Here is a 14,842-nt window from a genome sequence, read left to right as displayed (position 1 = left end):
GTAGTGGTGGAAGTTTCGTTCCGATTTTTATTTTTTACTTGAAAAGGTTTTCCTGTTGTTATTTCAATAAGGTCGTTTTCTAAATCACGAACGGAAGTTTCCGTCGCATTGGAACTATAAAGTGAACTGTTTGTTGATTGAACCAATGTAGGTGCAGTTTGTTGGTTTTGGTCAAATTTTATGTCGGACAATCTGGTCTTTACATTTGACGTGTAATGTGTTGAAAGCTCTATCTATATTATTATGTTATCTATTACATTACCTTGGGTTGAAGCTTCATTCTTCACTGAAGTGTACAAAGCTGAAGACGAAGTGTCCGATACATTCAACATTACAGTTGGCTTGCTGGAGGAAGAATTATTCTCGATGAAAAATGGTGAAGTGCTTTGGGACTTCTCCAATTCAGATTCGACAATTGTCATATTCCTAACAAACCGTGTAACTGCATTGCTTTGGTCAGTTATAGATAATGGCAAATTCACCGCCGTCGTATTTTCAGCCTCCAAGAGTCCATCTGAAGACGTTGTAAACAAGTTTGTTGATTTCCCCGTGCCGAGAACGGATGCTATATTCGTTATAGTTTTTGATGTCGATTCAATTTGTGGATTCCCAGAAGTGTTAATTACTATTTCAACAAACGTAGAAGTAGATTCCTTCGTTGAATTAATGATTTTTGTCCTTTTTGGTTCAGTACTCTTTAGTGTTGGTGGTTCAGTAAACTTTTGCGTTTCAAACGAACTTTGGTTTGGTGAAACAGAGATCCCCTCTGCAATATTAGGCGCAATACTTAGAGGTGTTTCTTCTGTTATGTTGTAGTTTCCCACAGTTGTGTAGCTTTCCACGTGTGTCGGAGGTGTCACCAGTGCAGGAAGAATTTTCAGATGTCCGATTTTCGGCAGTTTTATATTCCATTCGTCTTCAGTATGAAGCACAAAATCGACTCTTTTTGCCTCCGTCTAACAAAAAGATAAAATCAAAGGCAATTTAATATGAGCTTATGGTTTAAGAATTTATTTACAAGTTAATTGTTATTTACTCATACCAGCACTGTAAAGTGTAAATGAATAAATGAAACTTATTCATCCTCGCACGGTGAGGCATTTATTAGCACCAATGTTTTTTACGCCACGTGCCCGCTCTAAGAGTTTCTACATCTTTAATACGTAGGTGATTTTTTAGTATGGCTCACAATTTGGACAACCCATTAATAATCACTGAACAGAAGCAGAGGCCGTTAGGTAGCAGTAACGAGCATCGAAATCAAGATAATATAAGTTGGTTACGAAGCGAGTTTCCACTGAAACCCTGCGCGAAACCCCATCTTATTTACGTTGTAAACTGATTACTTTATCCAAATACTCATATACACAGTTTTAATGTACGGTCACACTCACCGTGTTGGGTTTGTTCAAAACCTCCACAAATTGACCGTGTATTCTGTATAGGGGATGAACCGCAGTAACATAATAACTTCCAGGTGTAAGTAATCGCCAATACTCCCCATTTTCAGCTGTAAAACAAAAGTGAGGTGACAAACGCTGGTATCAGAATGTTTTTGACGTTAAATTTAACGCAATGAGTCATATATTATAGTCATACACTACTAAATGTTAATCACGGAAATTGTACATCTTTTAAAGGTGATTGAAATTATACTATGTTTTAATCGAAATTACACCCGTCCAATTCCAGTCTATATGTACAGCCGTAGCAAGCAGCTATTTAAAGCTATATAAAACCTTCAATTACGACTGAATTTAAACTGCGGCAACCAGAATGACAGAATGTAATCTACTGAGTTTTAATGAGCAGTTCTGCGACGTACATACTTGTTGTAATATGATGTTCAATTCCTTCAACCTGGATTTCCGCATCTGGGATTCGAACCCCGTAAGCATCGGTTACCAAACCTTTAATACCTACATGAGCCTGTACGGGAAAACCGGTTTATTAGAAATATACTAAACAGAATTTAGAAGCACTGGGAATTACATATAGTAGGGTGAAAGAAGATGGGACATGTCTCATTCTATTTTCGTCCCATGTGGTAGTGAACAAGGAACATTTAAAGAGGTATTCCCCTTCGAACCCAAAATCTTTAAGCCAGAGGTGGGCGCGCCAACCAGTGTACTACAACACCGAACTAAACTGACCTTTTCGGTATAAGCGATGAACGCTTCCTTATTATTTATCCATTCCTCTGGCAACACGTAAGCTGGTGGGAACTTTTGGCACCCGATCTCAATCAATATCTCATAACAGTTGGTGTGTAAGTAATTGAAATCTTGCATGCCTGTTAAATGAGAGAATTGAATGAATGAGTGTAAGGCACGGCTGTATTGTTTCACACACCTCGTGCACGCTTACGAGTTACGATGTAGGTGACTTTGGGAGTAATTGTTTTTGTTTCGATTTTTTAGTATTGCTTAGACAAACCAAAAAGAAACGTCTGCTAGCGCGCCGGACAAGATGCATTAAGTTTTATATTAGTAAACATAATGCAACATATGTCTGGGTTTACCTCCGTGTACTGTGTACCAGTCAGCACCGTTAGTAATGCCACCCCTTCTACCGAAATTCCCATCACATCGGTTTAGAATTGGGTTAGCCATTGTGCCATGGCTCTGTAATATAACATAACATCATTTTTATTCATTCATTCAAAAACGATAGTGAATATCATGTTATTTATGGAACGAAGAGAAGAGAATTAGCAGCCAAACAAGAGTTGTTTAACATTTTTAATTTGCCATGACTAATTTCTAGAGTACAGCTCGCGAGAGTTGGGTTAGGAGTTTTGTGTGTGCAACTATAAAGCAATATATAATCGGTTAACTGAAAAAAAAATAACAAAAACGCAGAGCAAAAAACAAAGTAACGATATAGCATATACACCACATCTAACATTAAAATCCCAAAACTTTATAACAAAGGTTATTGAAACACCATACATTACCTCTGCAAATGTAGATGCGAGCATTCGAAATAAGGCATCATCCGGGCAAGCGGCATAGTCGGGAGTTTCGCTTAACCAACGCCATTTGCCAGATGATATCCTCCGTATGTCGTAAGGATAATTCGCCACTAATTCCCCTCCGTGTAACTGAGCCGATAGTAGGAAAGGGTAATTTTTTATCCATTTTATCACAGCATGAATCTCCGGGAGATGGTCCTGAAAAGTTAAAGAAACAGAATTAGAAATGGACGCTTTCTATATAGAGAGTATTTTTTTTTCGCTGAAAAACTTTCGCAGATACTGTTTATACAGTAGGGTGGAGGAAGATGGGACACCTTTTGACTCTATTTTCTCATCCCATTTAATAGTAAACAAAAAAACATTCAAAGATTTAAATCCCCACGACTCTTACAAACCGCTGTTAATTGTTTAAAACACGATCAGGTTATTTGGATATCATGTGCTAAAGGTGTCCCATCTTCCCCCATCCTACTATATAGAAATACTCGCCTCTCTGTGACTTCGCCAATATTCCATAGGAATCTCAAGGTGATGGTTTGGTCCACCGTGTTTCTCGTTGTGGTACATGTCGGCGGTCAAATCCGGAAAATTCCGGTTTAGGTCATATCCTTTCTTGGAATAACGACCGGTTAACCAATCCCTTCGATATTTTGGCTGTTTGAGAATATCGGTTACGAACTGAACATGGCAGTAATTAAAGGATTAAATTTAAAAAACTGTGACAAAATACGTGAATCTGGCATTATAATATAGTGCTCATATAGTTTGGCGTAACAAAACAACAGTCAAAATCAAATGGTTAAAATATGAAATGTTAAAAAAACATAATTTAATTCTAGAGATCCTACGGCGATGGAACTTGATATGTAGGCTGAAGTTGGCTCATTACCAATACTAAAACAAATGTTATGTTACCTGAAGACCAGCTTTATGATATCCATCTGGATTCATGGTCGGCATGAGGTGAATGCGAGTGGTTTTGATCATATTTACGATTCTCTGGTTGCCAGATTTCCACTCCCGACATAAATAATGAGCGAACGCTATCAGCATTTCTCTTCCAAGCACCTTATAATAATGATAAAAAAAATGTCAATACGGTTCCTGGTTGGTTGCAACAGCTAGCACGCTTTTTAACTGACACTCTTTTCCACACATTTAATTATAGCGTGTTTTAACAACTGTTGTTTTGCTGTTGATTTCTTCTTCCCAATCATGCCGTTTGGCTTTAGTTGAGCTTCTAAACGTGGAAAATTTAGCATTTCCAATTAGTAGCGCTGGGCATAAAATGAATGACTGCAACAGATTATAATCTTAACTTACCTCGTTACCATGGATACCACCGACCCATTTCACTTCAGGTTCTAGTTCGTCGTGTTGACCAGGGTTGTCTGAAAATTCAATCACCCACAGCGGTCGCCTTTCCACGGATTTTCCGATCTCATAAAAGCGAGTAATGTCCGGACAGGCGTGGACTATCTTCCTTAACATCTGTGAATGTATAGAGATGATTCATGCATGTACATAGACTCATAGGCGACAAACGGGTGCATCTCGCATTACATCTACGATTCGCAGTGTACGGGTATAAATTTGCAGTCCGATTGAATGTAACTTTATGGCCTCTTGGATAATGTATAGGAAACAAATCATAGTACAGTGGGATAAGCTGGATATACCGTTGGCACATAATATCATAATGGTAATTTCTACAATTCGCAACGCTGAGTCGTAAAGACTATAATTTGATTTAATATTTTATTGAGAGTTATATATATCTTATATATATATATTATTTAAACTACCAAAATACTACACTACCAAAAAAAATTGGCGTTTTAAACTATATTATCCAACATGAGGAGTATAAGCATATGCCAAAACGTCAGGAATGCCCCTAAAATGGATGTTTTAAAACTTGTCAGGTGTATTTGCATACATAGTGTGTTGTACGTGTAAGCATATGTGAACTTGAATTTGTTACGTTTTCAATCAAGTTTGTTTAAAGTCTGCTTGTCGATCGATGGTAGGGATCAAAGCAATCAATGAATGGTTGAACGATCGTTATTTAGTTTAATGTCGTCGTGTCAACATTGCTCGTGGTAATGGAACCGAATTTGATAATACTAATTTTAAAATATGGTAGGGTGGGGTAAGACGAGGCACCTTTAGCACAATTTACCCATTTACGTGAAGAAATATAATTCTGTAAATATCCTTTGTTTACTACTAAATGGTACAATAAAAAATGAAAACATGAAACAATTTACCCCAACCCACTATATTCTTTCTCACTATAAAGAATTTAAAGTATTTCACGAAGCCAAAACGAATATTACCCTTTTTAGATGCATTTGAGAATGGTGTTTGAACTGGAATGGTGGGAGGCGTGCTGGCCTTTTTAATCTGTGGAAATGATGTCTACGTTCGCCCGACTTTGACACGGGAGCTGGGGACAAGAAAAGATAGTTTTTAATTAATCTCGAATACATTAACGAAGATCAGATTAACTCGAACAACGAAGAGAAGTAAACTGGCAGCAAAACGACCGCAGTAGTTAAAAACACGCCTATACAAGAAATACAAACACGCTATGGAAAAAAAGTTTTTAATAAAAGCATGGCTGGCCCCATAACACATGCATGTTCGCATGATTCATAATAACACTGGTTAATAAGTAACAAACTCACGCAAAACACTTCGCCTTCCTCTGCATACAGTTTCAATGTCGCATTCTATGAACTCTTGACAGTCGAGAAATACGGGCCATTGCAATCCGCCTGAAATAAGCAGGTCGCTGCATCTGTATTAATACACTAACAGTTAAGAAAGTCGAATTCAATATTTATAAGTTAAAAATATAAATATACAGAATGGTGACGAATGTTCTTGTTTTACTCTTGCGTGTCCGGAAAACTACATTTGTTACAACGTGGGATTTTGTTTATACACCCCGCGTGTAAGTTACCACGTATTAAGTCAGGGTAGCCAAATAGACATCATACGGCCATATAGGTTCGGACAAACGCATCCTAAAATTGGGTGTCTCAAATTCAGTTTACTTGCAATTTCACTTTTATAATCCACAGGGAAAAGCGTCATACACGGTCTCCTACCTCTCACGTACCTCGACGCAAACTCTCTTGCAAGGAGGTACGCTGCTCACGCTAAGTCTACTCAAGAAGAAACACTTCGGCGCGATCACAGCGCAAGTCAACTGGTGTATCTGAAAATGTGTATAGTAAGTTGGGGTGGGATGGTACATGATTATATTCTGTTTTCTCGTCCACATTTCGTGTTAGAATTATATAATCGTAACCTCATAATCCTAAAAGAACCGGGCAGCATTTTGCGGGTTCTGGCCAAAATCTAGTTACGGTTGTTATTTCTAAGCAACCGTGTTGTTATTAAACTACAAACCTGTTGTTCGCAACGTTGAAAATCTTCGAACGTTACATTGGATGCTTCCTCACTGTGTACTGACTCTGCTTGTGTCATAAGTACCTCACTTGCTCGTTCAAGGAATCTGAATTGACAAAGAGTTAAACTAATTAAGTGTTTTCGATTTTTTAATTTACAATGTTTAAATACGCAGGTGCACTATTTTGAACTTAATATGTAATGCAAATGGTATATATGTTAAATGCGTGTATATACGGAGATGCAAATAGCTAATGAGAACGCTATATAGTATAGATATATACATACACGATTAAATATATAGGTCATATTACATATAATGCAAATAGCTATTTTATGACCATTGTAATACAAAGCCCCTTTACGGAGATCCTAAATGGCATTCACAATCTCTCAAAACAGTAGTTTATAATCTTTTTAAAATACCAACCGAGTGGTTAAGAAGTGTGCACCCAGTATGTGACATTAGCATAAATTACTTTTAAACAATAAATCCCATATTTCCTGGTCGTTGTTTTAACAGTTAACAACGCTATGTCAATGGTCGCGGGGCTACGGTTATATAATTCTGTAAGTAGTTTTTATTTATTACAAAATGGGGCGAAAGAAGAATGAAAAACATGTCCCATCTTACCCCACTCAAATATATAGTAGGGTGGGGGCAGATGGGACACTTTTATTCTATTTTCCCATCCCATTTGGTAATAAACAAAGAACAATCAACAAATTATAAAACATTATCCTCACGACTTCCATAGATCGTTGGTAATTTGTTTAAAACACGATTAAGATATTTAGATACTATGTGTAAAAAGTTTCTCTTCTCCCGCACCCGATTAGTTATATATTAAAAACGGTAAATATCCAAACTTGGCAAACATTTATATACAGCACAACCATATAGTAGTGTTCCATATCTCTCATTCATTCATTATTTCATTTACTTGTAGTTCAAACTGTTGACTATCTCCAATTGAGTCCAATGACCAAATGGATTTGGTAAACTGATAAATCCACTCTGTAGTTTTCCACACCGAGGTAGATTGATAAGCTCGCATTCACCTTAATTAGGTTAAGTAAACACTAAATTAGTCAGGGTAAAGTATGACTGATATATATACAGTAGAGTTGGGGAAGATGGGACACCTTTTCAATCTTTTTTTCGTTCCGCATTAGGTAGTAAAAAAATACCCAAAAAACTATAAAACCTTATCCTCGAGAATCCCATAGACCGTTATTAATTGTTTAAAACATGATCAGTATATTGGGATATTGTTTTCTAAAGGTATCCCGTCTTGCCCCGTCTTATTATACTTAACACTTTCTCATCGCGTAAAATGCCTTTGGAGTTGATATTTTTTACATTGTCGTTGGTGATTTTAAGACTGCACATATACGCACTGTCTAAAAGCTTAACTAATACCCTTCTTTACTTACTTCTAAGGCCGAAAGCGAATGGGTCATGTACTGCGGCAATTCCGCAGAAAAACAATAAACCAAGAACCGAAATGGCCCTGAAATTGAGCTGCCGTGAAATCGCCATCCCTGTCGCCGGTACACTGTTCTGAGAAGTTTATCAGCGTTCTAAGCTGGCAGTGCGACCATTGGCCAAGTCACCTGGGACACGGGAGAACTGTTATGTGTTTCGTAGCGCCAGTCACTGATTAAAAGGAAGTTTTGTTGACTCGGCGCGAAATGCGGCGCGTTCTGATTGCACTAGTCATCAAATAGGAACCAATGCATGCACAAAACATACAGATGTCTACCGACAGCACAGTATGTTCACACAGCGTAGGGCGAACTTCAACCTTAAATCAGCATACGCACTGATAAATCATCACGTATACGACGTTACAGAATGTGTGTAGGCGAGCAAACCTAATACGCATGAAAGCCGTGAAGTGCTCAAAACAACAGAACAAGGTGTTTGGGTGAAGTTTGTATTTACTGCTCGTTTCGCTGGCGTCAGTATTTTCAGGAGCGCTTCTCACACGTCATGTCGGTGTCTCAAGGATGACGTATGATGTTCACTGAACCGTGACAGGTTTTTCGATGCTGCTGCTTCTCTGTATCTGTAAATACACCATGAACACGTGTTAATCGTAAAATGTAAGCAAAGAGTAAAACCAACATACTGTACAGGAACTAAGAAACCGCATTGACCTATTACGGGAAGAAGATTAACTTGGCCGTAGTTGACCTCACATAATTGCTGTTAGAAAATCGTATAAGCAACGTGGATAACATGTCTGAACGCCAGAGGCGACGAGTGGCCCACTGTTATATATCAACACCACGTCATGGGAGTAAACATGAGCGCATACGCGCAAACCCCCAAGTCAAACTTCATGACTTATTGATGGCTGCTATCCCAGCAAAGCGTTACGACCAACTTGAAATTGGTCTCAAGTAAAACACGCTTTTACTGCAGGCAAAAAACTTACGCTTAAAAGGAGAAACACTACTTTTGACAACGCCCCTATACGAATCGTGACTATCTATTTAAAGATTTTTAACCTGTGTTATTACCAGCACTGAGTTGAACTTTGCATACATGTTCTTGTGCAGTGGAAAGCAAAAATCGTGTTCATTAAATTCACCACAATCTTTACCTCCACTGTGAAGAATAAGCTGCCTATTCAGCGCTAAGCTTAACACCCTACCCGCTATCTTTACCAAGGTCACTTAAGTTCAGTTCAGTTCGTTCAGTGGCCGATCGACCAGGTAATGCGGACGCGACGAACCGTTTACCTTCAATAACTTATTTATACGAGACTATTACCGTACTGTACACTCGTATACCCAGAGGGTCGCGGCTCTTAAACGCAAGTTCTCACTAAGCGCATACGAGTAGCCGCTTTGCCGATACGGTTCACAGTAAATCAGGCCACCGTGCCGTGTAACATTTATACCTCGGCAACGAGCGCGCCGGTTTCTATCAATCACCATGCTCGGGTCGTCAGGCGCAGTCGTTACTTTTTCCCGCCCTCGTCCATCCCTGCAGCTTACGCATTCATCAAATATTCAGCACATCCCTTCGCAGCCAGCTTTGGTACCGAGCGCAAGCAAGAGTTATCTCTGCAAGCACCCACCCTTTGGCTTTGGCACGACCGCCCCAAATGCACAATTACGCCGCGGCTTCAGGCCCAATTTGAATTAAGCACATTGGCACAAACAAAGGCGGCGTTTACCTAGTCTGCAAGCTAATGAATCGGCCTTTCCTGGAAGCGCATAGGTAGCTGTCTATTCCGTCGTGAATCACTGCAACGATTTAGGACACAGAATCATTCAGTGCGAACGGGATGTCCTATCCGCGAAAAGCAGAGCCGCTGTGGCTCTGGTTACTCTAGCGTAAACCGCAAACTTTTAGCGTCTTCAGCGCAGGTCCTGTTCGCCTGAATATAAACTCATGTAGCCGTTCCCTAAGATTGACACCGGGGTGTTACATCAGTCCTGCGCCTTGGTTCATCAGTCTGTACAACTTAACACCAATGCGGTCTCTCAATTCATTTAAATTGGCTCGTCGCAAATTTGAATGGGTAACAAATCACACATACACGCACCGACGTCATAAAAGCACGTCTATCAACTCTAAAAAAGGTTGCAGACAAACCAAGTCACGATGCGAAAGATAATTACAGCCTTGTCGGGAGACAAACATGACTATTCTTCGTATTAGCAACTCGACGCAGTGGTTGCTAGTCTAATTACGACTTGGACTATACTGGTGACGATCTAAAGTCATTATGCGTGCTCTAACAACTTATTCAACCCTCCCTCTTGCCACGCAGCGACTGTACCGCAGGCAAATTCGCCGGGTTGTCTACTGTACGTTCTATTGCCACGAGACACACGAGCACGCACACACATACAGCGGCTGACGACCACAAACGTGGTCAAAGATTAGAATGCAGTATTACGTCATTGGATTGCAACGACCGACGGGTGGCCTCTGCTTTTATGGCGCCGCTCGCTTTGTATAATATGCGTGATGTGGAGATCCGAATGCGCTATTGTATCTCTATATTGCTATAAGCGTTTGTGGCAAATTCGTTCGAATAAAACGTACCGATACGCCTGCACGCAATGTCGTGTTAAAATCGAGAGTTGGTATCATAACTCAAAACACACGACTGTCGAATTGACAAGCAGTGCAACACGCCGATAACTAAGTTTCGTGCTCATCTTTCCTTGTGATCGGGAAATCCGTGCAGGAGATACCCTTCATACACCAATCAATCAAACATTCGCATCACGCCGCGTCATACAAAGATTAACGGCCTCGCAGCTGCCATAAGGTTTTCAATACTTACAATTGTGCACGAATGTATGATGCACAACTAAACGCCCAGAAAACACACTTTTGCCTTTTGACGCCCCACAACTATTTTTTGATCGGTAAAAGATTAAATGCTTGGATTTACCATAATAGCGTTTCGGTAACCCGCCAAACTGCGTACCTACACATTAAAATAGAATGAGTCATTTATTAAAAAAAGTATAAAAGTCTAGAGCTGCTCTACTTTAAAATACTGCTGTACACTAACTCTATGCTACAGCATTATACACCAGGCTATAGACCGCAGTCACGATACAATTCAACAGAAGCAAATGATAAGGCAAGCGGGCGCACAAGCATTGCCCCCAGGCTGCCACAACTGAAGGCGACTTTACAGTAAAACGAAATCGGCTTCTCATTACCACGTCACCTATAAGCGTGAACGCTACGAATTTTGGAGAAGCGGCTAAAATTAAGACCGAGAAAACGCTCCGAGGTGATTATTTGCGAAGAGCGCGCACCGTATTTATGAAATTGCTATACAACTTCAACTAGTATGCCGCATCACCATAACTGATGTAACCGCAAACACAAAATCACAAGTTATTGTAAATTATAAAACTACATTTACCATAAGGCATATATCTAGTACATGTAATTCATATAATATACCTAAGACTCCTTTCTATGTTATACCGTATTTTATAATCTATGATACACGACCACAAAAATGCATGAATGTTTGATGAATATACCAACTACCGATATATGTTTCAATAGCTAACCAGGTAATGTTATACATCCTCCGTTAAAGCTCATATGAGCCCTGTACCCTTATAACCGTATACATTACAGATTGTGGTCTAAGCGTTTCGTTGTTTACAGGGTGGGGTAATATGGGACACATTTAGAACATAATACCCGAATACCCTGTGATTTAAACAATTAACAACGGTCTGTGGAAGTTATTTTTTTTACCAGCAAATAGGACGAGAAAATAGACTGAAAACATGTACAATCCACCCCACGACCCACATTGACTTTTTTGGATGCTAAAGGTGTCCCGTCTCCCCTCACCTTATACAATGCTTATTTTGTCGTAATCTTGTAACACAGCTATGTTGAAAACTTGCTTCACTGCAGAATTAAATTTAACTTTTAAACACGTTACTGCCTCGTATCATAAGTACAGGCTTGACCGTTTGTTTAAATTGAACTAGTCCTTACATTCTTATCTTTTGTCTAAGTTTCTATGCCAAAAAGTAGGACAACCGAATGTAACCCTGTAATTAGTCTGCAGCTAGCGTTGTTCAATTTGTAAATCAAGTAGGATTTCTCACCGAAACAATTAACACCAGTGCTTTATCGCCCCGAGCTAATAATGTAGTGTACTGTTGCCTTCCCACGATAACTTGCATTAAAACTCATTTAAACGTGCAGGTATACAGTGGTGTACATACAAACACCCATATATGCATTTTAAGAGTAGTATGGGAAATTTTGTATTATAACGTATTTTGCGCAAAAATAAAAATCAAGGGTACAAAAGGATGCAGTTTGTATAAAACTGTAACAACCGGTGTCGGTTTAGAAGGTCAACTTATACTCAACCGCAATCAATATTGCATTAAGAACACCGTCAGCTATCGAGCACTGTTGTTGGGAAAACCAAGGAAAAAATGTGGTATAATTACACCACAGACGCCGCCAAAATGGGCATCAAGAAACCGTAAAAACAATTCAATAACCGGCTGTAGGTAAAGGTCGCCGAATAGAACAATAAATTATTTACAAGTCGAAATGGGACGTGGGGTTTCTTGGTGGAAATGAAACGTTGTCTTTAATTTAAAAACACAGTTAGGGTGATTTTGTGAGTGCGGGTATTGAGTAAAATTACGAATAATATTAAGCGCGGTAATAGGTTAAAGTATTAAAATATACGAAGGGTAAGTTAAGGCTGCTTCTACATCGCAGTGCTGTCTGTTTCGGGCTTCGGGGTGTCCGATGGTTCAAAAGCAGCATTAGTTTTTCCCAATTCCACTTCACCAAACTGCGCTGTGGCGCCATCTCCCGACTGCTCTCCTTTTAGAACAGTCCTTCTCGCGATTAGTGCTCTGAGGTGGTAAAGTCCGAATACTATAGCATGTAGTACTATAGGCAGAACTATGACCGCTGCAATGCTGTAGCCAGCTGAGGTAGCAGGGCTGGTACTCCAGTTAACGGCTGCATATATTGCTGAGTTAACGTTGGTCCAATGCAGAATAAGCATGAAGAGAATATACACAACTCCATATAACGGGGCGTAGAAGAAATGCAGGAGACGGACAGGGAAAGCAACCATAAATATATCGATGAGCATGAGGATTGAGTTAGTGACGTGTAAATGGAATGTAACAGGTCGCAGATTTCGTTCCGCTGTCCGTGTTCGTCCAATCAAAGCCCAATAGAAGATCGTTACATTAAATGCAGCCACGGTTGCTACATTAAACATCCACCAGTTTATGATATGGAACCATCGCAGCGGGCCTACAAACAAGCTACATTTAATTTAAACTAAAAAACATAAACAAAACGTAAATTCGGCAAAAGGAAGTCATTTGTTATTGTTTTCTAAACGCTATACGTTTATGAAGGTATAACATACAGGAAATATCGGATATGACTATAAACCAATATTACAAATAATACTGATCATGTTTTATTGTAAATTAAGCTTTAATTTACAAACTCTTTTGTGTGCGTTTAAAATGTTTTAATAGAGTGGGAAAAGATGGGATGCAGTTGGCTCATAAATCCCATATTTTCTGGTCGTGTTTGGCCCAATTATCAACGCTCTTTTGAAGTCGTAAGGACACGGTTAAAGTGAAAAAAAAAAGAATGAAAACGTGTCCCATCTTACCCCACCCTACTATATGCAACTTTACTAAAGTACCTTTAGACGGTGCTTTGCCTCTTGTAGCAGCACCGTATATTGACACTAGAAATGCGATCAGAAAATAAAGGTTCATCACCACTTCCGTCCAATTGCTTATAAACTGGTATACAGTGCTTGTTGTGTTAACTACATACGCACCGATAAGCCAGCCTATTGTGTAAGCGAACATAAAGCCGCGGTAAGCAAGGTGAATCCATCTGTTTGGTGTCCACTGTAAATTATGCAGCGTGTTACTCGACTGTGGTAATTACGTTAAAAGGTAGTTAGGTTCAATGACAGTAACTAAAGGTTACGTTGAACCTTACATAACGTTTACGAACTTATGCAATTATTACGTCCATTTATGTAATTGTTACGTCCAAAAATAACAATTACCCATAGCTTTACGTTTGCCAAAAACTTTAAATGATATTTTACATAATCCATACTTTAATTTTATCTACATCATATTTGCAGATAATTAAGAGTGTATGCACTAAGTTACACGTTGGAAATATGTGGGAACACTACGGTAAAAGTATTTTATACAAAAAAAAAGAACAGATATGCCTATCGCTATATAGCGGGTAAAGAATGTGACGTTACTTTTTATATTTCACTAACATATTACCACAATACTATCTAAATACTCGGTTATAAATCCTGTACTGTCAAAACACATATGCTGTAGGTGAGTTCGATCAAAGCAAGTTAAATCAACAAACCTGAATTCTCTGAAACTTTTCGGCTTCAACGTCTGTATACCAGAAGTGTTTTGCTTTGAATTCGAACCCGCAGCTTGTAGCCATGCTTACAATTAAACACTAAACTATTTCTATTAGTTTTCAGTTGAGTAGTTGCATATAAGGTAACGATTTGCACTGTCACAGTTACTAACAATTCTCTTGACACGCGGACAGTTGTATCTTACTCAGACCGAACAGGAAAAAGCGTCACTGATATGACGATGCAGCGTGACGATATTAGTGAGACGAGTTATTTTTGCTACAAGCTACGAACACTAACATTTCGATTCCCGAATTAACAATAATCAGCTGTTTTGACTACTTAAAATTACATCTAGTTTTACCAATGCGCGAATCAGGGTTTAGGTGTAGTGATATATGATCTCTATGTAACACGTGCATATAAATACGCCTGTCGACCTTGATCGCTCTCTTCCTTTCTCACTAGACGTGCTACGCAATACAAGGCAAGCTAACACTAATCGACTCCTATAGAGACTCACTAC

At 39.1% G+C, this 14,842-nt stretch overlaps 2 protein-coding genes across 2 annotated transcripts; both read right to left on the bottom strand.

The window, feature by feature from the left end:
- Nucleotides 1–23: 23 nt before the first annotated feature.
- LOC149735900 (carboxypeptidase Z-like) lies at nucleotides 24–8,124 on the bottom strand. Its single transcript, XM_089878009.1, has 15 exons — nucleotides 7,835–8,124; nucleotides 7,342–7,459; nucleotides 6,398–6,503; nucleotides 6,094–6,203; nucleotides 5,668–5,780; nucleotides 5,317–5,426; nucleotides 4,301–4,468; nucleotides 3,893–4,045; nucleotides 3,467–3,631; nucleotides 2,957–3,172; nucleotides 2,522–2,624; nucleotides 2,154–2,293; nucleotides 1,830–1,929; nucleotides 1,395–1,510; nucleotides 24–956 (listed from the first exon to the last, which is right to left on the bottom strand). Exons 1-15 carry the CDS (start codon nucleotides 7,938–7,940, stop codon nucleotides 234–236), a joined length of 2,547 nt encoding a protein of 848 aa, XP_089734135.1. The 5' UTR covers nucleotides 7,941–8,124; the 3' UTR covers nucleotides 24–233.
- Nucleotides 8,125–8,323: 199 nt separating this feature from the next.
- Nucleotides 8,324–14,458, bottom strand: LOC149735899 (protein rolling stone-like). Its single transcript, XM_089878042.1, has 4 exons — nucleotides 14,316–14,458; nucleotides 13,609–13,822; nucleotides 11,712–13,202; nucleotides 8,324–8,469 (listed from the first exon to the last, which is right to left on the bottom strand). The coding sequence occupies exons 1-3, from the start codon at nucleotides 14,397–14,399 to the stop codon at nucleotides 12,640–12,642; spliced, it is 861 nt and encodes a 286-aa protein (XP_089734168.1). The 5' UTR covers nucleotides 14,400–14,458; the 3' UTR covers nucleotides 8,324–8,469; nucleotides 11,712–12,639.
- Between the last annotated feature and the right edge of the window lie 384 nt (nucleotides 14,459–14,842).

Source organism: Ciona robusta, chromosome 5 (genome assembly GCF_009617815.1).
Source record: "Ciona robusta chromosome 5, ASM961781v2".
Classification (NCBI taxonomy): domain Eukaryota; kingdom Metazoa; phylum Chordata; class Ascidiacea; order Phlebobranchia; family Cionidae; genus Ciona; species Ciona robusta.
This window is presented reverse-complemented; position numbering and strand designations above follow the sequence as displayed.

What these genes read in the sequence shown, in the direction of transcription:
- LOC149735899 (XM_089878042.1), bottom strand. Translation starts at nt 14,399, where the DNA reads ATGGCTACAAGCTGCGGGTTCGAATTCAAAGCAAAACACTTCTGGTAT. An exon ending in AAAAGTTTCAGAGAATTCAG is followed by an intron (nt 13,823 to 14,315) that starts GTTTGTTGATTT and finishes CATAATTTACAG; the next exon opens with TGGACACCAAACAGATGGAT. An exon ending in AGGCAAAGCACCGTCTAAAG is followed by an intron (nt 13,203 to 13,608) that starts GTACTTTAGTAA and finishes GCTTGTTTGTAG; the next exon opens with GCCCGCTGCGATGGTTCCAT.
- LOC149735900 (XM_089878009.1), bottom strand. Translation starts at nt 7,940, where the DNA reads ATGGCGATTTCACGGCAGCTCAATTTCAGGGCCATTTCGGTTCTTGGT. An exon ending in ATTCGCTTTCGGCCTTAGAA is followed by an intron (nt 7,460 to 7,834) that starts GTAAGTAAAGAA and finishes AACCTAATTAAG; the next exon opens with GTGAATGCGAGCTTATCAAT. An exon ending in TCGCATCTACATTTGCAGAG is followed by an intron (nt 2,625 to 2,956) that starts GTAATGTATGGT and finishes GTTATATTACAG; the next exon opens with AGCCATGGCACAATGGCTAA.